This window comes from Hemiscyllium ocellatum, chromosome 17 (assembly GCF_020745735.1).
Source record: "Hemiscyllium ocellatum isolate sHemOce1 chromosome 17, sHemOce1.pat.X.cur, whole genome shotgun sequence".
Classification (NCBI taxonomy): domain Eukaryota; kingdom Metazoa; phylum Chordata; class Chondrichthyes; order Orectolobiformes; family Hemiscylliidae; genus Hemiscyllium; species Hemiscyllium ocellatum.
In genome coordinates, this window is record NC_083417.1 from 1654981 (window position 1) to 1680339 (window position 25359).

Genomic DNA, 25359 nt, shown 5'->3' on the forward strand with positions numbered 1-25359 from the left:
TCCTGATGTTGGTGTGTTTGTAAGTGGCGTAATTCCATCGTCTCGTGTGTCTCATAGCTGACCAGCTAGCTTGAGTGCCAAGCTGAGAATATGAACTGTATCTCGATTTCAAGATTGCAGTGTCTGCTGTCAAGCTAATGTATGAGATGATTGAGAAGTGCAAGAGGTGTGACAGCAGAGTCTCTCAGTGTAGTCTATGTCAACTTGAGTAGGTTTGTGATCTGTATTCCTTTTGGGATCTTCTCTGCTTTCTTGCATCCCTGCAGAAACTTGATGTCTATGTCGATATGTGCGATCTTCTCCACTTTGATCCAGCAGTTGGTGGTGTCGATTGGTATCCATGTCGAAGGCACCGGCACTTCACATTAGGGCTACCATCAAGACCACGTATTGCTAGCTCAGAGTGGAGAAGATCACACATATTGACACGGACATCAAGTTTCTGCAGAAATGTTTGTGGATGTGGTGCCAATCAAGTGGGCTGCTTTGTCTTGAATGATGTGAGGCTTCTTGAGTGTTGTTGGAGCTGCACTAATCCAAGCAAGTGGAGAGTATTCCATCCCACTCTGACTTAAGCCTTGTAGATGATGGACAGGTTTTCAGGAGCCAGGATGTGACTTACCTGCTGCAGGATTGGTAGCCTCGACCTGCTTTTGTAACCATCGTTTATATGGCAATTCTAGTTGTGGTTCTGGTCAGTGGTAACACCCAGAATGCTAATAGTGGGGGATTCAGTGATGGTCATGTCACTGTTATGTCAAGAAGCGATGGTGACATTGTCTTTTACTGGACATGGTCATTGCTTGGCATTTGCGTGGCGCGAATGTTACTTGCCAGTTTTCAGCCCAAGCCTGGATGTTGTCCAAGTCTTTTCCACCTACCACTCCACCCTCCTCCCTGACCTATCACCTTCATTCTCTCCCCCACTCACCTATTGTACTCTATGCTACTTTCACCTCACCTCCACCCTCTTCTCACTTATCTCTCCATCCTTCAGGCATTCTGCCTGTATTCCTGATGAAGGGCTTTTGTCCGAAATGTGGATTTTACTGCTCCTCAGATGCTGCCTGAACTGCTGTGCTTTTCCAGCACCACTAATCCAGAATCTGGTTTACCAAGTCTTGCTGCTTTCAGACATGGAGTGTTTCAGTATCTGAGGCGAAGTGAATGGTGCTGAACATTGTGTCATTCTTTCATGCAATTTGAGTGACGCTGACCAGGTCAGCATTTGTTCCCATCTCTACTTGCCGAGAGGGCAGTTAAGAGTCAACCATATTGCAGTGGATCTGGTGTCACATGTAGACCAGAACAGGCAAGGATGGCCGTTTCCCTCCCTAAAGGATTGTAGTGAACCAGATGGGTTATTTTCTGACAACCAGCAATGGATTCATGGCCATCATCAGCAAACATCTCCATTCCTGACCTTATGATGAAGGAGAGGTCATTGATGAAGCAGCTGAAGATGGTTGAGCCTAGGACATGACCCTGAGGAACTCCTGGAGCTGAGGTGACTGACCTCCAATAACCAGAACCACTTCTGTGCCAGGTATGACTGGACCCAGTTGAGACCTTTCCCCGGTTCCCTGTGTGTTGTAGAACGTGTTACTGCTCAAATACTGTGTAGTAAAGTTTATTTTTGTTTGTTCAGAGCCATGAAATCTTGTGACTCAATTCTTCCAATAAATCCTCTTGATTTTGAAAATTGTCAACCTATATTAAAAAATTTTAAATGGAAAGAATCGTGGATGCTGTAAATCAGAAACAAAAGCAGAAATTGCTGGAAATGCTCAGCAGGCGTGGCACATGTGTTAACGTTTCAGGTTAAATGGCCCTTCCTCAGAGCTGATGGTATTTAGGAAAATAGGGAAGTGATGCTCAATCTGGTCCTGGATCATAAACCAGTTTTGTGTTCGTGCAGAATTTAAAATACAAATAGGAATACTGGGACTTCCTGAGGTTAACCTTGTTAAGATTTTTTGTGAATTATACCACTGTTATATGGATTTGAAAATAGCTTTGTCAGTTACTACAACCTGAGGGATTTGCAGAAATTAACCAGTTAATAGCAGAGAAGTTAGGGTTAGATTTAAAAGCAAGAGCTAGGAATGCAAATATGGTTAAGGTTAGAGTACAGTATCAGAGATTGGTAGGGGAAGAGTCTAACCCAGATAGACCACAATTTAAATTGGCTATAAATTAGTTCCTGATGAAGGGCTTATGCCCAAAACATAAATTCTCCTGCTCCTCCGATGCTGTCTGACGTGCTGTGCTTTTCCAGCACCCCACACTCAACTCTGATCTCCAGCATCTACAGTGCTCACTTTGTCCTAGAATTCAGTTCCAGGTGAATCAGCATGAAATAGAAAAGGAAAATAAATGAGAAAGCTAAGTCACGATGCTCATTTAGTAAGCTGGTACAGACATGAAATGCTGAATGGCCTCCTCCACCATAACACTGAGAGCTATAGAGATGTACAGCACGAAAACAGACCCTTCGGCCCAATTTGTCCATGCCAACCAGATATCCCAACCCAATCTAGTCCCACCCACCAACACCTGGCCCATATGCCTCCAAACCCTTCCTATTCATTTACCCATCCAGTTGCCTTTCAAATGTTGCAAATTGGTGTTGGAGAGACTGTTAGGTCTGAAGGTTGATAAGTCCCCGGGGCCTGATGGTCTACATCCCAGGGAACTGAAGGAGGTGGCTCGAGAAATCATGGATGTGTTGGTGATTATTTTCCAGAGTTTGATAGATTCGGGATCAGTTCCTGCGGATTGGAGGGTGGCTAATGTTGTACCACTTTTTAAGAAAGGTGGGAGAGAGAAAGCGGGAAATGATAGACCAGTTAGTCTGACCTCAGTGGTGGGAAAGATGCTGGAGTCTATTATAATGGATGAAATTACGACACATCTGGATAGTAGTAACAGGATAGGTCAGAGTCAGCATGGATTTATGAAGGGGAAATCATGCTTGACTAATCTTCTGGAATTTTTTGAGGATGTAACTCTGAAGATGGACGAGGGAGATCCAGTAGATATAGTGTACCTGGACTTTCAGAAAGCTTTTGATAAAGTCCCACACAGGAGGTTAGTGAGCAAAATTAGGGTGCATGGTATTGGGGGCAAAGTACTAACTTGGATTGAAAGTTGGTTGGCTGATAGGAAACAAAGGATAGTGATAAATGGCTCCCTTTCGGAATGGCAGGCAGTGATCAGTGGGGTACCGCAGGGATCAGTGCTGGGACCGCAGCTTTTTACAATATATATTAATGATATAGAAGATGGTATTAATAGTAACATTAGCAAATTTGCTGATGGTACAAAGCTGGGTAGCAGGGTGAAATGTGAGGAGGATGTTAGGAGATTACGGGGTGACCTGGGCAGGTTAAGTAAGTGGTCAGATGCATGGCAGATGCAGTTTAATGTGGATAAATATATGGTTATCCACTTTGATGGCAAGAACAGGAAAGCAGATTACTACCTAAATGGAATAAATTTAGGTAAAGGGGCAGTACAAAGAGATCTGGGTGTTCTTGTACACCAGTCAATGAAGTTAAGCATGCAGGTACAGCAGGTAGTGAAGAAAGCTAATAGCATACTGGCCTTCATAACAAGAGGGATTGAGTACAGAAGCAAAGAGGTCCTTCTGCAGATGTACAGGGGCCTGGTGGGACCACACCTGGAGTATTGTGTGCAGTTCTGGTCTCCAAATTTGAGGAAAGACATTCTGGCTATTGAGGGAGTGCAGTGTAGGTTCACGAGGTCAATTCCTGGAATGGCTGGATTAGCTTACACTGAAAGACTGGAGCGACTGAGCTTGTATACCCTTGAGTTTAGAAGACTGAGAGGGGATCTGATTGAGACATATAAGATTATTAAAGGATTGGACACTCTGGAGACAAGAAACATGTTTCCGCTGATGGGTGAGTGTCGAACCAGAGGACACAGCTTAAAAATACAGGGTAGACCATTCAGGACAGAGATGAGAAACTTCTTCACCCAGAGAGTGGTGGCCGTGTGGAATGCTCTGCCCTGGGGAGCAGTGGAGGCCCAGTCTCTGGATTCATTTAAGAAAGAGATGCAGGCAAAGCATTCCATACCCTTACTACTCTCTGAGTAAAGAAACTACCTCTGACATCTGTCTTATACCTATCTCCCCTCACTTTAAAGTTGTGTCCCCTCGTGTTTGCAGTCCCCATACTTGGAAAAAGGCTCTCCCTGTCCATCCTATCTAACCCTCTGATTATCTTGAATGTCTCTATTAAGTCACCTCTCAACCTTCTTCTCTCTAACGAGAACAGCCTCAAGGTCCTCAGCCTTTCCTCGTAAGACAATCCTTCCATACCAGGCAACATCCTAGTAAGTCTCCTCTGCACCCTTTCCAAAGCTTCCACATCCTCTTTATAATGCGGTGACCAGAACTGTACACAATACTCCAAATGTGGCCGTACCAGAGCTTTGTACAGCTGCAGTGTAACCTCCTGGTTCCGGAACGCAATCCTTCTATTAATAAAGGCCAAAACACTGTATGCCTTCTTAACAACCCTGTCAATCTGGGTGGCAACCTTCAGGGATCTATGTACATGGACGCCGAGATCTCTCTGCTCATCTGCACTCCCAAGAATCTTACCATTAGCTCAGTACTTTGCATTCCGATTACTCCGTCCAAAGTGTATCACCTCACACTTGTCCACATTAGACTCCATTTGCCACCTCTCAGCCCAGCTCTGCATCCTATCTATGCCTCTTTGCAACCTACTACATCCTTCGTCACTATCCACAACTCCACCAACCTTCGTGTCGTTCGCGAATTTACTAACCCACCCTTCTAAGCCCTCATCCAGGTCATTTATAAAAATGACGAACAGCAGTGGACCCAACGCCAACCCTTGTGGTATGCCGCTAGTAACTGGACTGAAAATGTGTTGCTAGTTAAAGCGCAGCAAGTTAGGCAGCATCTCGGGAATAGGGAATTCGACGTTTCGAGCATAAGCCCTTCATCAGGAATGAGAGAGAGTAGCCAAGCAGGCTAAGACAAAAGGTAGGGAGGAGGGACTTGGGGGGAGGGGCGATGGAGGTGGGATAGGTGGAAGGAGGTCAAGGTGAGGGTGATAGGCCGGAGTGGGGTGGGGGCGGAGAGGTCAGGAAGAAGATCTTCTTCCTGACCTCTCCGCCCCCACCCCACTCCGGCCTATCACCCTCACCTTGACCTCCTTCCACCTATCCCACCTCCATCGCCCCTCCTCCCTACCTTTTGTCTTAGCCTGCTTGGCTACTCTCTCTCATTCCTGATGAAGGGCTTATGCTCGAAACGTCGAATTCCCTATTCCCGAGATGCTGCCTAACCTGCTGCGCTTTAACCAGCAACACGTTTTCAGCTGTGATCTCCAGCATCTGCAGACCTCATTTTTTACTCACTAGTAACTGGACACCAAGATGAACATGTTCCATCAACTACAACCCTCTGTTTTCTTTCAGCAAGCCAATTACTGATCCAAACTGCTATGTCTCCCACAATCGCATTCCTCCGCATTTTGTATAATAGCCTACTGTAGGGAACCTTATTGAACGCCTTGCTGAAATCCAATTACACCTCATCAACTGGTTTACTCTCCTCTACCTGTTTGGTCACTTTATCAAAAAACTCAATAAGATTCATTAGGCACAACCTACCCTTCACAAAACCGTGCTGACTGTCCCTGATCAGATTATCTTTTCTCGATGGTTATAAATCCTATCTCTTATAACCTTTTCCAACAACTGAAGTGAGACTTACTGGTCTGTAATTACCAGGGTTGTCTCTACTATCCTTTTTGAACAAGGGAACCACATTTGCTATCCTCCAGTCCTCAGGCACTATTCCTGTAGACAATGGTGATTTGAAGATCAATGCCAAAGGCTCGACAATCTCTTCCCTTGCTTCCCAGAGGATCCTAGGATAGATCCCATCTGGCCCAGGGGACATGTCTATTTTCACACTCTGCAGTATTTCTAAAAACTCTTCCTTATGAACCTCAATCTCTTCTAGTCTAGATGCAAGTATTTCTGTACCTTCCTCGCCAACATTTTCATTTTCTCTAGTGAATACTGTCGAAAAATATTTATTCAGTGCTTCCCCTATCTCCTCTGACTCCACACACAACTTCCCACTATTATCCTTGATTGGCCCTAATTTAACTTTCGTCATTCTTTTATTCCAGACATACCTATGGAAAGCCTTAGGGTTTACCCTGATCCTATCCGCCAACAACTTCTCATGTCTCCTCCTGGCTCTTCTGAGCTCTCTTTTTCGGACTTTCCTGACTTCCTTGTAACCCTCAACCGCCCTAACTGAGTTTTCACATTTTGTCCTAACACAAGCTGCCGCCTTCTTCTTGACCAGGGATTCCACTTCCTTAGAGCACGTGAGCTGTGGTTTACTATGTCTTCCTCCCTGCCTGACAGGTACATACTTATCTAGGACACACAGGAGCTTTTCCTTGAATAAGCTCCACATTTTTAATGTGCTCATCCCCTGCAGTTTCCTTCCCCATTCTACACTTCCTAAATCTTTCCTTATTGCATCGTAATTTCCCTTCCTCCAGCTGTAACTCTTGCTCAGTGGAGTACACCTATCCCTTTCCATCACTAAAGTAAACCTGACAGAATTGTGATCGCTGTCTCCAAATTATAGGTGTTTCCTGGCAGTTCAGGTGCATAATTCTTTCAAATTTGCGTCACAGGGGGATAGGTTAAGAAGGCATTTGTATAGGGTTGTTCGTGAGGCCTCTTCTGGAGTACCCTTTCATAGGAGGGATATTATTAAACTGGAGAGGATTCAGAAAAGATTACCAGATGTTACCAGGAATGGAGGGTTTGAGACATTAAAAATAGACTGGATAGGTTGGGACTTTTCCCACTGCAGCATAGGAGGTTGAAGGGTGACCTTCTTGAGGTTTATCAAATTGAGGGGCATGAATGACGAGAGTCTCTTCCCGAGGATTGGGTGTTCAAAATTAAGGGCATATTTTTAAGGTGAGAGTGAAAATTTAAACAGACATGAGGGGCATCATTTTTACAGAGAGTGCTTCATGTGTGTATGGAATTAACTACCAGAGAAAGTGCTGGATACAGGTGCGGTTATAACGTTTAAAAGACATTTTGATGGGTTCGTGAATAGGAAAGGTTTGTCATGATATGGACCAAGCGCAGGCAGGTGGGAACATAGTCAGAATGGACTGGTTGGACTAAAGGGTCTGTTTCCATGCTGTATGACTCTATGACTTTCACAGCTGCAAATGTGTTGCTGGTCAAAGCACAGCAAGCCAGGCAGCATCTATTCCTGAGATGCTGCCTGGCCTGCTGTGCTTTGACCAGCAACACATTTGCAGCTGTGATCTCCAGCATCTGCAGACCTCATTTTTTACTCTATGACTTTCACAGTTAATATTAGAGCCTGGGGAAGTGTTGTTGAACAGAGGCACTTCAAGGTGCGGGTTCATAGTTCTTGAAAGTAGTGTCACAAGTCGACAGAGTGGTAAAGGCGGCATTTGCCACAGGTGGCTTCATTGTTCAGTGCATTGAGTATAGACATCAGCATGTTGTGTTGCAGCTGTACAATGCATTGATGAGGCCACTTTTGGAGTACTGTATCCAACTATGGTAGCTGTAGGAAGGATGTTATTAAACTGGAAAGGGTGCAAAAAAAGATTTCCAAGAATGTTGTCATGACTAGAGGGTTTGAGGTATAAGGAGAGACTAGATACAACATAAGAATTAGGAATAGGCCATCTGGTCCTTAAAACCCACTCTGCCGTTCAATAAGATCATGGCTGATCTTTTTGTGGCCTCAGCGCCACTTACCTGCCCACTCACCATAACCCTTAATTCCTTTTACTGTTCAAAAAAAAGCATTTACTGAGGTAACATCAACTACTTCACTGGGCTGAGAATTCGATAGATTCACAACCCTCTGGGTGAAGAAATTCCTTCTCAATTCAGTCTTAAGATTGCTCCCTGTAATTTTGAGGCTATATCCTCTTGTCCTAGTTTCATCCTCTTGTCCTAGTTTCACCCACTAGTGGGAACATTCTCTCTACTTCTATCTTATCTATTACCTTCATAATTTTATATGTTTCTAAGATTTCCCCTCATTCTTCTAAATTCCAAGGAATATAATCCCAATCTACTCAGTCTCTCCTCATAAGCCAACTCCCTCAACTCTGCAGTCAACCTGGTGAAACTCCTCTGTACCCCCTCTAATGCCAGAACATCCTTTCTCAAGTAATTGCCTACTGCAATTTTTTTATCATTGAAATAATAGTCCTTCCTACTGTTATTCCTACCAAAATGGATGACTTCACTATTACTAACATTGTACTCCATCTACACACCTTTGCCCACTCACTTAAACTATCTATGCTCCTCTGCACACTTTGCTCCACCACTCATCTGAGAGTCATTTGCAAACTTTGACACACTACAGTGTGGTAAACAGATTTTGGAAAGGTGCAGAAGCCACAGGGTAGTAGTCATGGGCGATTTCAACTTCCCAAATATTGATTGGAAGCTCTTTAGATCAAGATTGGATGGGGCGGTGTTTGTGCAGTGTGTCCAGGAAGCTTTTCTAACTCCATATGTAGATTGTCCGATCAGAGGGGAGGCCATATTGAATTTGGTACTTGGTAACGAACCGGGACAAGTGATGGGCTTGTTAGCGGGTGAGCATTTTGGTAATGGTGACCACAATTCTGTGACTTTCACCTTGGTTATGGAGAGAGATAGATGCGTGCAACAGGGCAGGTTTTACAATTGGGAGAAGGGTAAATACGATGCTGCAAGACAGGATCTGAGGAGCATAAATTGGGAGCACAGGCTGTCAGGGAAGGATGTCATTGAAATGTGAAACTTTTTCAAGGAGCAGATACGACGTGTCCTTGATATGTATGTACCTGTCAGGCAGGAAAGAGATGGTCGTGTGAGGGAACCTTGGTTGACGAGGGAGGTTGAATGTCTTGTAAGGAGGAGGAAGGAGGCTTACATAAGGTTGAGGAAACAAGGTTCAGACAGAGCGTTGGAGGGATACAGGATAGCCAGGAGGGAGCTGAAGAAAGGGGTTAAGAGAGCTAAAAGAGGACATGAAAACATCTTTAGCAGATAGGATCAAGGATAACTCCAAGGCCTTTTATGTGTATGTGAGAAACATGAGAATGACGAGAACAAGGGTAGGTCCGATCAAGGACAGTAGTGGGCGACTGTGTATTGAGTCGGAAGAGATAGGAGAGGTCTTGAATGAGTACTTTTCTTCAGTATTTACAAATGAGAGGGACCGTATTGTTGAAGAGGAGAGTATGAAACGGACTGGTAAGCTAGAGGAGATACTTGTTAGGAAGGAAGATGGGCATTTTGAAAAACTTGAGGATAGGCGAGTCCCCTGGGCCTGACGGGATATATCCTAGGATTATGTGGGAAGCAAAAGAGGAAATTACAGAACCATTGGCAATGATCTTTCCGTCTTCACTGTCAATGGGGGTAATGCCAGGGGACTGGAGAGTAGCGAATGTTGTGCTCCTGTTTAAAAAAGGGAATAGAGATAACCCTGGGAATTACAGGCCAGTTAGTCTGTCTTCGGTGGTAGGCAAAGTAATGGAAAGGGTACTGAGGGATAGGATTTATGAGTATCTGGAAAGACACTGCTTGATTAGGGGCAGCCAGCACGGATTTGTGAGGGGTAGGTCTTGCCCTACGAGTCTTATTGAATTCTTTGAGGAGGTGACCAAGCATGTGGATGAGGGTAGAGCAGTGGATGTAGTGTACATGGATTTTAGTAAGGCATTTGATAAGGATCCCCATGGTAGGCTTATGCGGAAAGTCAGGAGGCATGGGATAGTGGGAAGTTTGACCAGTTGGACAGAGAACTTGCTAACGGTCGAAGTCAGAGAGTGATGGTAGATGGTAAATATTCAGCCTGGAGCCCAGTTACAAGTGGACTTCTGCAGGGATCAGTTCTGGGTCCTCTGCTGTTTGTAATTTTTATTAATGACTTGGAAGAGGGAGTCGAAGGGTGGGTCAGTAAATTTGCAGACGATACGAAGATTGGTGGAGTTGTGGATAGTGAGGAGGGCTGTTGTCAGTTGCAAAGGGACTTAGATATGATGCAGAGCTGGGCTGAGGAATGGCAGATGGAGTTCAATCCTGTCAGGTGTGAAGTTGTCCATTTTGGAAGGACAAATAAGAATGTGGAATACAGGGTTAACGGTAGAGTTCTTAGTAAGGTGGAGGAGTAGAGGGATCTTGGGATCTATGTTCATAGATCTTTGAAAGTTGCCACTCAGGTGGATAGAGCTTGTAAGAAGGCCTATGGTGTATTAGCGTTCATTAGCAGAGGGATTGAATTCAAGAGTCGTGAGGTGATGTTGCAGCTGTACAGGACCTTGGTAAGGCCACATTTGGAGTACTGTGTGCAGTTCTGGTCGCCTCATTTTTGGAAAGATGTGGAAGCTTTGGAGAGGGTGCAGAGGAGATTTACCAGGATGTTGCCTGGAATGGAGAATAGGTCATACGAAGATAGGTTGAGAGTGCTCGGCCTTTTCTCATTGGAATGGCGAAGGATGAGGGGTGACTTGACAGAGGTTTATAAGATGATCAGGGGAACAGATAGAGTAGACAGTCAGAAACTTTTTCCCCGGGTATTACAAGGGGACATAAATTTAAGGTGAAGGGTGGAAGGTATAGGGGAGATGTCGGGGTGGGTTCTTTACCCAGAGAGTGGTGGGGGCATGGAATGCGCTGCCCGTGGCAGTGGTAGAGTCAGAATCATTGATAACCTTTAAGCGGCAATTGGATAGGTACATGGATAGGTGCTTAAGCTAGGACAAATGTTCGGCACAGCATCGTGGGGTAAAGGGCCTGTTCTGTGCTGTATTGTTCTATGTTCTATGTACTACACGTGGTCCCCAACTCCAAATCATCTACGTAAATTGTAAAAAAAATTGCATTCCCAACATTGATTCCTGAGGCACACCCACTAGTCACTGATTTCCAAACAGAAAAGCACTCATTTTTCCCCACTCTTTGCTTCCTGTTAGTTAGCCAATCCATGATTACCTGTACCATGATGCATCTTTATCTTATACAGGACCTTTTTTTGTAGCACCTTGTTGAATGTCTTTTGGACTACAGACTGGAACATTTTTCTGCGCCAGCCTCACAGGCTGAAGGGTGACCTAATAGAGGTTTATAAAATTATGAGGGGCACAGTTAAGGTGAATAGCCAAGGTCTTTTCCCCAGGTTCGGGAATTCAGAATGAGAGGGCATAGGTTTAAGGTGAGAGGGGGAAAATTTCAAAGGGATTGATGCGCAGTATTTTCATACAGAGGGTGGTGAGTGTATGGAGTGAGCTGCCGGAGGAAGTGGTAGAGGTGGGTACAATTACAACATTTAAAAGACATTTGGACAGGTAAATAGATAGGAAAGGTTTAGAGGGATATGAGGCAAGTGCAGGAAAATGGGATTAGATTAATTTCGGATATCTGATCAGCAAAGACAAATTGGATAAAAAAATATTTTTCTGTGCTGTGCATCTCTATGACTTTATTGAAGCATTAATTGATGTTTCGAAACTCTCATCAAAATTCTCATTTTATGTGACTTGTTCTCCAAACAGTGAAAAAGCAATGAAGAAACTTCCATCTCCACAGCCAACAGGACACACCACAGGGGCAAAGGTTCCAAAGACCACCACAGAGGGCACAAAACCTGCTGAGAACCGAGATGGAAGAAAGAAAGAACGGCAGCCCCGGACACCACCTCGGAGGTTTGGCAGACATTTGGATGGATTACTGCTTTCAGATAAGATCACTTATAACTAAATGTTGTTAAAATCAAAGCAAGTCTCTATAAGAGGCTCTGCAATAAAACAGCCTCTAAAACTGTCTCAGTTTTGTTTGGTGCTATCTCAGAACCGCTACCAACCAATCTGTTGTTGGAGACTATCAATTAGCATCCTCTGATCAAGTTTCATTGAACTCCTCCATTAGTGCCAATCAAGTTGCTGGTATAATTCCAGGTTTTTTGAAAATTATTCCCAAAGAAGAGTCATACAGAATGGAAGCAGGCACTTGGGTGCAACTCATTCATGCCTACCAAGTTTCCTAAACAGCACTCGTCCCATTTGCCTGCATTGGGCCCATATCCCTCCAGACATTTCCCACCCATGTTCTTGTCCAAATGACTTTTAAATATTGCATCTACCTGTACCATTTCCTCTGGCAGCTCGTTACATATATGCATCATCCTCTGTGTGGGAAAAAGTTCCCCCTCAATTTCTATCATTTAGAAACTGCACTGGTCCCAGCACAGAACCTTCAACCCTAACACATCCCATTCATTATTTCCATGACCTACAGTGACAACACTATTCTTCACATATTTCTGCTCACTTCCTGACAGAAATGAGATGAAACAATACTCTGGCAGGAAGAATAAAAAAAGCATATTATCTAAATGAAAAGAGATCACTGAGCCTTGAGATGCAGAAGAATCTGTGTGTCCCAGTGAATGAATCACAAAATGTTAGCATGCATGTACAGTATGTAATTAGCTAAGTTAATAGAAAGTTATTATTTATTGCCAGGGGAATTGAATACAAAAATAGGGAGGTTATGCTTCAGGTATATGCAGCACTAACGAGACCAGTTCTTTTATCCAGGGGATAAAAGCTCCAGCCTATTCAGCCTCTCCCTATAACTCAAGCCCTCCTGTGCCAACTACATTCTTGTAAATCTTTTCTGCACCCTTTCAAGTTTAACAATATCCTTCCTATAGAAGGATGACTAGAAATGTCCTGTACAGCTGTAATATTACCTCCCACCTTCTGTACTTAGTGTTAAGACCAGTGGAGGCAAATGTGCCAAATGCCACCTTCACCACCCTGCCTTCTGCCTGTGACCAATTCTGTCCAATTACTGTATTTCCTTTTGGTCCTGACTGTTTTGGGATGTTTCTTTGAAATTTTGCCCAGCACACCTTATATTTTGATTAATCTGAAGTCGTTCTGGTTAATTTTGTTACTTGACATTCCAGTTCTGCAATCTCTGATAATGTTTTTAAACTAAAACTCCATTTGTGTTTTCAGTGGGTGCTTAAGAGCCCATGACACTGTTCTAAGATGAACAGGGAAGAGCTACAGTCTATCAGAATAGTGACTACACTTCAAAAATATTTAATCAATTGTAAAGTCATAGAGTCATACAGTAAGGTCCAATTCATCCGCACTGACCAGGCATCTCAGTCTGATCTAGTCCCATTTGTCAACACTTGACCCATATACTCTAAACCCTTCTTATTCATATACCCATCCATATGCCTTTTAAATTTAGTAATTGTACCAGCCTCCACCACTTCCTCTGACAGTTCATTCTATGCACTCACCACCCTCTGAGTGAAAAAGTTCCCCCTCAGGTCCTTTTTAAATCTTTCCCCTCTCACCTTAAACCTATGCCCTCTGGATCCTACCCTGTGAAAAAGATCTTGGATATTTACTAAATCTATGCCTGTCACCATTTTCTAAGCCTTTACACAGTCACCCCTCAGCATCTAATGCTCTCGAGGATGACAGCTCCAGCCTATTCAGCCTCTCCCTATAACTTGAGCTCCCCAGTCCCAGTTGCATTCTTGCAAATCTTCTCTGGTTAATGTTTCATCTTTTCCTTTGTATGTTGAATAAAATCTGCATACTCAATATCTGTGCAGGCGGACAGCAAGTGGAAGTGGAAGCGACAGTGGCAGCAGTTACAGTGGATCAAGCTCTCGCTCGCGATCACATTCTCGTTCAGCGTCTCGGTCAACATCAGCATCTGGTTCTCAATCTGCATCCGGGTCCCACAGGTCAAGGTGAGATAGGGTTTCTATTCTTTTAAATGCATGTCAAATTGTATAAAAGCAGTAATGTTGGACAATAGTCCTGCCACAATCCTTGCTGTTGATACATATTCCTGAAGGGTCAGTCAGCAGGCTCAATAGTTTACAGCCCTAAGATTGGCCTTTACTGGTGGGTTTGAGAAAAGAGAAGCAATCCAAATCCCTGTTACAGATCATTGTCCGGGATATGGTTTTGTTCTCTTGTGACACCCCACTTATTAAACATTACTAATATTGCATGGATTGAGAATACAGGAGGGCAGCCACTATCATGGAGGCATAGCTCAGTTGGGGGAAGGATGGGAGAAGTGACGGTAAAGTTTCTGTTCAATACTACAACCAGAATTAGACAGATTATTGCTGGACAGAGTGACACAGAATATTTTATATGATTATACAAATGGACAGAATTACAAATATTATTCCTTTTCTGCCTTGCAGTGGACAGGTGATTTGCCTCTGCTAAGTGCAAAGTGAAAATAGGATACAAATGCTGATAAAAGAGCAGAACCAGAACTGAGACACCCTTTGGACTTGTCTCTCCAAATATTTACCCCTTTTTATCATTGAATTGAATCTCTACAGTGTGGAAACAGGTCATTCCACCAAACAAGTTCGCACCAATCCTCCAAAGAGCATCCTATCTAGACCCACCTCCATACCCTATCCCTGCATTTCCCATGGCTAACACATCTAACTTACACATGCCTGGACACTGTGGATAATTTAGTATGACCAATCGACCTAACTTGCACATCTTTGGACTGTGGGAGGGAACCGAAGCAGCCGGAGGAAACCCATGCAGACACGGGGAGACACTGTGTGCAAACTCCACACAGACAGTTGCTCGAGGGTGGAATCGAACCCTGGTGCTGTGAGGCAGCAGTGCTAATCATTGAGCCCCACCATACTGCCCTAGTCTGTCCTTCCCACCCCCCCCCCTTTTTTTTTCTTTTTGAATAAGGGTGTTAAAATTGAGAAATTTCCAATCAGAGTCATGTAGCATGGAAGCAGACCCTTCTGTCCAACCATTCCATGCCGACCATAATCCCAAACCAAATTAGTCCCACCTGCCTGCACTTGGCCCACGTGTTTCCAACCATTTCTTATTCATTTCCTTATCTAAATGTCTCTTAAGCATTGTAACTATACCCTTGCTTTTGATTTGATTTATTGTAGTCGCAATTGCCTAAGTACAGTGAAAAGTTTTGTTTTGTTTCGCGAGCAGTAAAGGCAGATCACAGCAAACAAGGACACGCGTATCATAAAGTGCTGAGACTGGGCAAGGCAAAGCAGGTTACAAAGCAAGATCAATATTAGCAAGATCAGCATGATTTGAAGTTAGAGATGTCCATTCAGCAATCTAATAACAGCAGGGAAGAAGCTGTTCTTAAACCCATCAGTGCATGTTCAAGCTTCTCCCTGTTGGAAGATGTTGGAAAAGAGCATTACTGGGATGGGATGGGTCTTTGATGATGTTAGCAGACTTCCATGGCAACGGGAAGTATAAAGGGAGCCCATGGATGGGAGGTTGGCTTCCATGATGGTCTGGACAGTGCTGATCAGGCAGCATCCAAGGGCTAGGAAAATTGATGTTTCAGGCAAAAGCAATTTATCATCGATTTTCCTGCTCCTCGGATGCTGCCTGACCTGCTGTGCTTTTCCAGCACAACTCTAATCTTGAGTCTAATCTGCAGTATCCACTTTCGCCTCTGGATTGGACACACAATTTTCTGGAAGTTCATTCCAAACACGAACCACTCTGGTTTTTAAAAAGTGGAGAAAAAAAATCCCTCGTGCCTTTTTTTTTTTATCTTTCTCCTCTCACCTTAAAGATATGCTCCCTCGTCTTGAAATCCCCCACCCTAGGGAAACAACATCTGCCATCCATCTTATCTTTACCCCTCATGATTTTATGAACCTCTACCAGACCATCTCTCAACTTCGTGGACTCCAGTGAAAAGAGGACCAACCCGTCCAGCTCTCCTTATAACTCAAACCCTCCATTGTCGGCAGCATCTTGGTAAATCTCTTCTGAACCCTCTCCAGCTTAATCATATCCTTCCAATAACAGGGAGACCAAACTGGACACTACTCTAGAAGAGGCCTCCCCAACATCCTGTTCAATCCTCTGAGACTTTTGCAGGGTCAAAGAATTGATGAAAGATTACTACCAATGCATCAACTATCTCTTTATCTTATTTTTTTAATATCCTTGGATGCAATCCATCAGGTTCAGGAGAATTACTGGCCTTTAGTTCTATTTGTTTTCCTAATACTTTTCTCCAGTAACGGAAACTGTACTTATTCCCCTCCCATTTTGCCCCTTGATTTCTTAGCATTTTTGGAATGTTATTTTATTGTCTTGTCGCCCCATTCCCTCTTCAGTTGAAGCAAAACACTCAGAGACACAGTATAGTTTTACCTCCTTCATCTTTATTGTGGGCCTTGGAGGGAGAGAGAACAATTGTCCATGTGCACAGAGAAATGAGTTCACGGTCTTCTTTGGAATAGCAGTTTCTCAATAAACTATATAGTCATTTTACGGGGAGGAGCATCCAGATACGGCAGCATCCATATTAATTGGGTGACCGTTACAATCAACGAGTATCAGTAGCAGAGACCAAGCCCTTTACTGTTATACAATGAATGTTTTTAACCTTGCTAACTGGATTCATACAATTTATACTTTTCATCTTATTAACTAATGTTAGATACTGAATACTACCTCATCTTGTTAAATGGGTCGACATAATGAATGTTTTTCAACAGTGTTAACCCATTACTCTTGCCTCCAGCCCCCCATTGTTAATAAAACATAGAAGACATAGAAAAGTACAGCACAGAACAGGCCCTTATGCCCACGATGTTGTGCCGAGACTTAATTCTAATGAAAAATATAGTAACTTTACCTACGCACCCCTCAACTCACTGCTATACATGTGCATGTCCAACAGTCACTTAATTGTCCCCAGTGACTTCACTTCCGCCACCACAGCTGGCAACGCATTTCATGCATTCACAGCTCTCTGCATAAAAAACCTACCTCTGATGTCTCCTTTATACCTTCCTCCTAATATCTTCAAACTATGACATCTCGTACCAGTCAATCCTGCCCTGGGGAAAAGTCTCTGGTTATTGACTCTATCTATTCCTCTCATTATTTTGTATACCTTGATCAGGTCTCCTCTCTTCCTCCTTCTCTTTAGACAGAAAAGTCCGAGCTTATTCAACCTTTCTTTGTAAGGCAAGCTCTCCAGTCTAGGCAGCATCCTGGTAAACCTTTTTTGCACCCTTTCCAAAGCCTCTTTATCTTTCCTATAGTAGGGCAACCAGAACTGGACACAATATTCCAAGTGTGGTCTCACCAGGGACTTGTAGAGCTGCAGCAAAACCTTGCAGCTCTTAAACTCGATACCCCTGTTAATGAAAGCCAAAACACCATATGCTTTCTTAACAGTCCTATCTACTTGGGTGGCAACTTTGAGGGATCTATATACTTGCACACCCAGATCCCTTTGTTCCTCCACACTGCCAAGAATCCTATATTCAGCATTCAAGTTTGATCTTCCAAAATGTATCACTTCACATTTATCCAGGTTGAACTCCATCTGTCATTTTTCAGCCCAGCTCTGCATCCTGTCTATGTCGCACAGCAGCTTGCAGTTGCCCTCTATACTATCGACGACACCTGAGGGGCAACTTTTTCACGCAAAGGGTGGTATATTTATGGAATGAGCTGCCAGAAGAAGTGGTGGAGGCTGGTACACTTAGAATATTTAAAAGGTATCTGGATTGGTATGTGAATGGGAAGAGTTGAAAGGGATGTGGGCCAGGTGCTGCCAATGGGACCAGATTAGGTTAGGATATCTGGTCAGCATGGATCGGATGGTCTGTTTCCGTGTTGTACGTCTCTATGACTCTTTTGTGTATGAGTGCACCCAAATCTCATTGTGCATTTCCCCCCTCTCAATTCTGAGCCATTCAGATTATAATCCACTTGCAGTTCTTGCCAGCAAAATGGAAATGCTCATATTTGTTCACATTATATCACATCTACCAGATATTTGCTCGCTCACTCTCAGCTTGTCCAAATCACACTGAAGCATCTCTGCATCTTCCACCCAGCTCGCCCTCCCACTCCAGCTTTTTGTCAACTGCACATTTGGAAATTTAACATTTAGTTCCCTCATCGAAGTTAATAATATATATATTGTGAATAGCTGGGGCTTTTTTTCAAAGATCCCACATAACCCACTAGTCACTGCCAGTCAAAAAAAGACCCATTTAATCCTACTTTTTGTTTCCTAATAATCCGTTTTCTATCCATCTCAATACACTACCCCAACAATCCCATGTACTTGAATTTTAGACACTAATTTCTTATGTGGGACTTCTTCAAAAGCCTTCTGAAATAGTAAATTGTTTCTCTATTCTTCCTGTCAGAGTGGGAAGTTCACATTTTCCTATGTTATATTTCATCTGCCGAACTTTTGCCCATTCACTTACCCTCTCTCTATCCCTTCACAGATCCTCCCAACTTCTTTTGACAACTTCCTTTCATTCCTATCTTGTTATCATTAGCAAATTTAGCTACTGTGCACTCAGTCCTCTGATCCAAATCAATGGTTATAGACTAAGTTGTTGAGGACCCAGCATTGATCCCTGTAGCGCTCCTCCAATTTCAGCTTGCCAGCCTCAGAAAAAGGCCCATTTATGCCAATTTTCTGCTTACTGTTAGCAGACCAATCTATACTACACCATGGTGCTCCACTATGTGCTCTTTCACCGCAGCATTTAATGTTACATCTTATTCTGGACTTAAGTGTCATGTAATGAGCCAGACTTTATAAAAGAACTTAAAGTAAGGGAACACTTAAGAGGCAGCGATCATAATATGGTAGAGTTCAGTCTGCAGTTTGAAAGAGAGACGGCAAAATTGGATGTAATGGTGTTACAGTTAAATGAAGGTAATCCATGGGATCACCAATCTCAGGACTCATAGCAGACGCAGTTATGCAAAGGTTAGAACATACAGCCCTACCACAAATCCAACCCAAACTCTGGATCAGATACGTCGATGACACCTTTGTAATCATCAAAAACACAGAAATAGAAAAAACACACCGAATCATCAACGCCACACTCACAGGAATACGATTCACGAGAGAAGAGGAAAAGGATAGCCAACTCCCATTTCTAGATGTGTTAGTAGAGAGAACACCCAACGGAGAATTCACCACAAGGGTACACAGGAAACCAACACACACAGACCAAGTCCTAAACTATGAAAGCAACCACCCCAACACACACAAACGAAGCTGCATCAGGACACTATTCAAAAGAGCCACAACACACTGCAGTACACCAGAACTGCGAAAAGAGGAAGAGGAACACCTATACAAGGTATTCGCCAAAAACGGATACCCACGCAACTTTATCACCAGATGCCTAAGAGATAGACCACGGGGAACGAGGACATGCCACAACCAAAAGGACTAGCCACACTACCATACGTCAGGAGCGTCTCAGAACTGACAGCCAGACTACTGCGACCCTTAGGACTCATAACAGCACACAAGCCAACTTCCACACTCAGACAACAACTCACTAGAACAAAGGACCCAATAGCCAGCACGAGCCAAACTAACGTAGTTTACAAAATACCATGCAAGGACTGCACAAAACACTATATAGGACAAACAGGAAGACAGCTAACAATCGCATCCATGAACATCAGCTAGCCACAAAACGACACGACCAGCTATCCCTAGTAGCCATACACTCAGACAACCATGAACATGAATTTGACTGGGAAAACACTACCATCATAGGACAAGCCAGACAGAGAACAGCCAGGGAATTCCTAGAGGCATGGCATTCATCCACAAACTCCATTAACAGACACATGGACCTGGACCCCATATACAAACCACTACAGCTGAAACTGACACCCGGAAACGGCAAGAACATCCATCAACAGACACATCGACCTGGACCCCATATACAAACTACTACAGCTGAAACTGACACCCGGAAGCGGCAAGAACAAACCACTATAAATACCGGAAGAAACATCAAAGCAGCGCTTCACAGGAGGCTCCAATAGCACTGATGATGTTCCCTAGCCAGGGAACGAAACGTTTGCAGCAAAAACTTCCAGCTCGGCGAACAGAACCACAACAACGGACACCCGAGCTACAAATCTTCAACCAGACTTTAAATGAAGGTAATTACAAGAGCATGAAAGAGAAACTGATGAAAATCGATTGGAAGTAGAACCTAGCAGGAAAGATAGTAGAGCAACAATGGCAGGAGTTTCTGGGTGTAATTGAGGTTCATCCCAAAAATTATAAAGATTACCAGGGCAGATTAGACAGCCATGGCTGATAAAGGAAGTCAGAAAATGTATCAAAGAAAAAGAGAGATCCTATAAAGTGGCCAAGAGCAGTGGGAAATCAAACGGTTGGGAAGACTACAAAAACAAACTGAGGATAACAAAGAGAGAAATAAGGGAGGACAGGATCAAATATGAAAGTAAGCTAGCCAGTAATATTAGAAATGATAGTTAAAGTTTCTTACAATACAGAAGAAACAAACGAGAGGCAAAAGTAGACATTGGGCTAGTCCAGGAAGATAAGGAAATAGCTGATGAACTCAATAAATATTTTGTGTCAGTCTTCACAGTGGAAGACATGAGTAATATCCCAAAAATTAAGGAGAGTCAGGGGCAGAGTTGCGTATGGTAGCCATTACAAAAGATAAAGTGCTTGAAGAGCTATAAGGTCTAAAAGTTGATAATTCTCCTGGCCCCAATGGGCTGCATCCTAGAGTTCTAAGGGAGGTGGCCGAAGAAATCGTGGAGGCGTTGGTTGTGATCTTTCAAAACTCACTGGGGTCAGGGAAAGTCCCAGGTGATTGGAAAACCGCTGTTGTAACCCCTTTGTTCAAGAAAGAATCAAGACAAAAGATGGAAAATTATAGGCCAATTAACATGACCTTGGTTGTTAGTAAAATTCTAGAATCCATCGTTAAGGATGAGATTTTTAATTTTTTGGAAGTGCGGGGTCATATTAGAACAAGTCAGCATGGATTTAGTAAGGGGAGGTCGTGCCTGACAAACCTGTGAGAATTCTTTGAAGATGTAACAAGTAGGTTAGACCAGGGAAACCCAGTGCATGTTATCTATCTAGACTTTCAAAAGGCCTTTCACAAGGTGCCTCACAGGAGGTTGCTGAGTAAGGTGAGGGCCCATAGTGTTCGGGATGAGCTACGGGCGTGGATTGAAGATTGGCTGTCTGACAGAAGACACCAAGTTGGGATCAAAGTTCATTGTTGTGGTTCTGTTCACCGAGCTGGGAGTTTATGTTGCAGATGTTTCGTCCCCTGTCTAGGTGACATCCTCAGTGCTTGGGAGCCTCCTGTGAAGCGCTTCTGTGATCTTTCCTCCGGCAAGATGACAATAAATGCCAGAGGAAACTTCACAGAAGCGCTTCACAGGAGGCTCCCAAGCACTGAGGATGTCACCTAGACAGGGGACGAAACATCTGCAACATAAATTCGCAGCTCGGTGAACAGAACCACAACAACGAGCACCCAAGCTACATATCTTCTCCCAAACCATAAAAAGTTCATTTTCGGAATGGCAGCCAGTGACAAGTGCTGTCCCACAGTGTTCAGTGTTGGGGCCGTGGCTGTTAACTTTATGTATTAATGACCTGGATGAAGGGACTGGGGGCATTTTGGCGAAGTTTGCTGATGATACAAAGTTAGGTGGGCAGGAAGGTAGTACTGAGGAGGTGGGGAGGCTGCAGAAAGATTTAGATGGTTTTGAAGAGTGGTCCAGGAAATTGCTGATGAAATTCAGCATGAACAAATGCGAAATCTTGCACTTTGGAAAAATAATACAGGCATGGACTATTTACTAAACAGTGAGAAAATTGTTGTGGTTCTGTTCGCCGAGCTGGAAGTCTTTGCTGCAAACGTTTCGTTCCCTGGCTAGGGAACATCATCAGTGCTATTGGAGCCTCCTGTGAAGCGCTGCTTTGATGTTTCTTCCGGTATTTATAGTGGTTTGTTCTTGCCGCTTCCGGGTGTCAGTTTCAGCTGTAGTAGTTTGTATGTGGGGTCCAGGTCGATGTGTCTGTTGATGGATGTTCTTGCCGCTTCCGGGTGTCAGTTTCAGCTGTAGTGGTTTGTATATGGGGTCCAGGTCGATGTGTCTGTTGATGGATGTTCTTGCCGTTTCCGGGTGTCAGTTTCAGCTGTAGTGGTTTGTATATGGGGTCCAGGTCCATGTGTCTGTTAATGGAGTTTGTGGATGAATGCCATGCCTCTAGGAATTCCCTGGCTGTTCTCTGTCTGGCTTGTCCTATGATGGTAGTGTTTTCCCAGTCAAATTCATGTTCATGGTTGTCTGAGTGTATGGCTACTAGGGATAGCTGGTCGTGTCGTTTTGTGGCTAGCTGATGTTCATGGATGCGGATTGTTAGCTGTCTTCCTGTTTGTCCTATATAGTGTTTTGTGCAGTCCTTGCATGGGTACACAGGAAACCAGGGTACACAGACCAAGTCCTAAACTATGAAAGTAACCACCCCAACACACACAAACAAAGCTGCATCAGGACACTATTCAAAAGAGCCACAACACACTGCAGTACACCAGAACTGCGAAAAGAGGAAGAGGAACACCTATACAAGGTATTCGCCAAAAACGGATACCCACGCAACTTTATCACCAGATGCCTAAGAGATAGACCACGGAACGAGGACATGCCACAACCAAAAGGACTAGCCACACTACCATACGTCAGGAGCGTCTCAGAACTGACAGCCAGACTACTGCGACCCTTAGGACTCATAACAGCACACAAGCCAACTTCCACACTCAGACAACAACTCACTAGAACAAAGGACCCAATAGCCAGCACGAGCCAAACTAACGTAGTTTACAAAATACCATGCAAGGACTGCACAAAACACTATATAGGACAAACAGGAAGACAGCTAACAATCCGCATCCATGAACATCAGCTAGCCACAAAACGACACGACCAGCTATCCCTAGTAGCCATACACTCAGACAACCATGAACATGAATTTGACTGGGAAAACACTACCATCATAGGATAAGCCAGACAGAGAACAGCCAGGGAATTCCTAGAGGCATGGCATTCATCCACAAACTCCATTAACAGACACATGGACCTGGACCCCATATACAAACCACTACAGCTGAAACTGACACCAGGAAGCGGCAAGAACATCCATCAACAGACACATCGACCTGGACCCCACATACAAACTACTACAGCTGAAACTGACACCCGGAAGCGGCAAGAACAAACCACTATAAATACCGGAAGAAACATCAAAGCAGCGCTTCACAGGAGGCTCCAATAGCACTGATGATGTTCCCTAGCCAGGGAACGAAACGTTTGCAGCAAAAACTTCCAGCTCGGCGAACAGAACCACAACAACGGACACCCGAGCTACAAATCTTCAACCAGACTTTAAAGTGAGAAAATTTCTGAAGCCAAAGTATAAAGGGATCTGGGAGTGCTAGTACAGGATTCTCTAAAAGTTAACTTGCAGGTTGAGTCAGTGATTAAGAAGTGCTCATGCCCGAAATGTCGATTCTCCTGCTCCTTGGATGCTGCCTGACCTGCTGCGCTTTTCCAGCAACACGTTTTCAGCTCTGATCTCCAGCATCTGCAGTCCTCACTTTCTCCTCCGTGATTAAGAAAGCAAATGTAATGTTGCCATTTATCTCAAGATGGTTGGAATATAAAAGCAGCAATGTGCTGCTGAGACTTTATAAAACTCTGGTTAGGCCCCATTTGGAGTACTGTATCCAGTTTTGGGCCCCACACCTCAGGAAGGACTTACTGGCACTGGAGGTGTCCAGCAGGGATTTACATGGATGATCCCTGGAATAGTAGACCTAACATACGATGAATGGCTGAGGATCCTGGGATTGTATTCATTAGAGTTCAGAAGGTTGAGGGGAGAGCTAATAGAAATTTACAAGATCATGCATGGTTTAGAAAGAGTGGATGCTGGGAAGTTGTTTCCGTTACGCGGGGAGACTAGGACCCATGGCACAGCGGTAGAATTAGTGAGGGTCAGTATAGAACGGAAATGAGACATCTCATGGTGGGCCTGTGGAATTCATTGACGCAGAGTGTGGAGGTCAGAACATTAAATGTCTTCAAGGCAGAGATTGATAAGTTCTCGATCTTGCAAGGAATTAAGGGATATGGGGAGAGTGTGGGTAAGTGGAGTTGAATTGCCCATCAGCCATGATGAAATGGCGGAATGGACTCAATGGGCCGAATGGCCTTCCTTCCACTTCTATATCTTATGGTCTTATCAAATACCTTTTGGAAATTCAAATATAACATATTAAGTAGCATTTTCAATATACATGTGAAACAAGAGAGAATGTAACCATCACTCCTTGATATTGGTTGGCATTAACATCATTTATTCCCCCACTGTCAAGATTCCAGAGTTGACCATTGACCAACATGGAATTAGCCATATAAATAATTTGCATTGAATTTCCTGACCAATTTGGAGAGGGTCAGGAGATTTTGGAGAGGGTGCAGAAGAGGTTTACCAGGATTCTGCCTTGATGAGAAGGTATGAGTTATAAGCAGAGACAATAAAAACTCAGATTGTTTTCTCTGGAGTAGCAGAGGGGAGACTTGATCGTCCATAAAATTATGAGATGCACAAATAGGTCAGATGGTCAGAATATTTTTCCCAGAGTTGAAGTGTCCAAAATGAGGGGACATGCATTTAAGCGGGAGGCAGATACAATAGGGCCATTTAAGGAACTTGAGATAAGCACATGAATGTGGAAGGATATGGACCAAAGACTCCATTCCTCTGGGTCACAAGTTCAAGGTAAGTGGGGAAAAGTTTAAGGGAGATATGCATGGCAATTTCTTTATGCAGAGAGTGGGAGGGTGCTTGGAACACGTTGCCAGCGGAGGTGGTAGAGATGGGCACGATAGCATCATTAGAGATATATATAAACAGATACATGAATGGACAGGGAGCAGAGGGATATAGATCCGTGGGCGGCACGGTGGCACAGTGGTTAGCACTGCTGCCTCACAGCGCCAGAGACCCAGGTTCAGTTCCCACCTCAGGTGACTGTGTGGAGTTTGGACATTCTCCCCGTGTCTGTGTGGGCTTCTTCCAGGTGTTCCGGTTTCCTCCCACAGTCCAAAGATATGCAGGTTAGGTGAATTGGTGTTAGGTGAAGGGGTAAATGTAGGGGAATGGGTTTGGGTGGGTTGCTCTTCGGTGAGTCGGTGTGGACTTGTTGGGTTGAAGGGCCTGTTTCCACATTGTAAGTAATCTAATCTAATCTAATCTAAAAAAATAGGCGACAGGTTCAGATCGAGAATCTGGTTCGGTGCAGGCTTGGAGGGCCAAAGGGCCTGT

The 25359-nt window shown here is 43.9% G+C and overlaps 1 protein-coding gene across 6 annotated transcripts in view; it reads left to right on the forward strand.

Annotated features, from left to right (window-relative positions):
• zc3h18 (zinc finger CCCH-type containing 18) overlaps positions 1-25359 on the forward strand; it is a 248614-nt gene that overhangs the window by 172290 nt on the left and 50965 nt on the right. For all 6 annotated transcript variants that reach the window (XM_060837894.1, XM_060837895.1, XM_060837893.1 and 3 more), the window contains 2 exons: positions 11649-11798; positions 13736-13876. In XM_060837894.1, coding sequence (XP_060693877.1) covers positions 11649-11798; positions 13736-13876 — 291 coding nt within the window. The remainder of the gene's footprint in view (positions 1-11648; positions 11799-13735; positions 13877-25359) is intronic.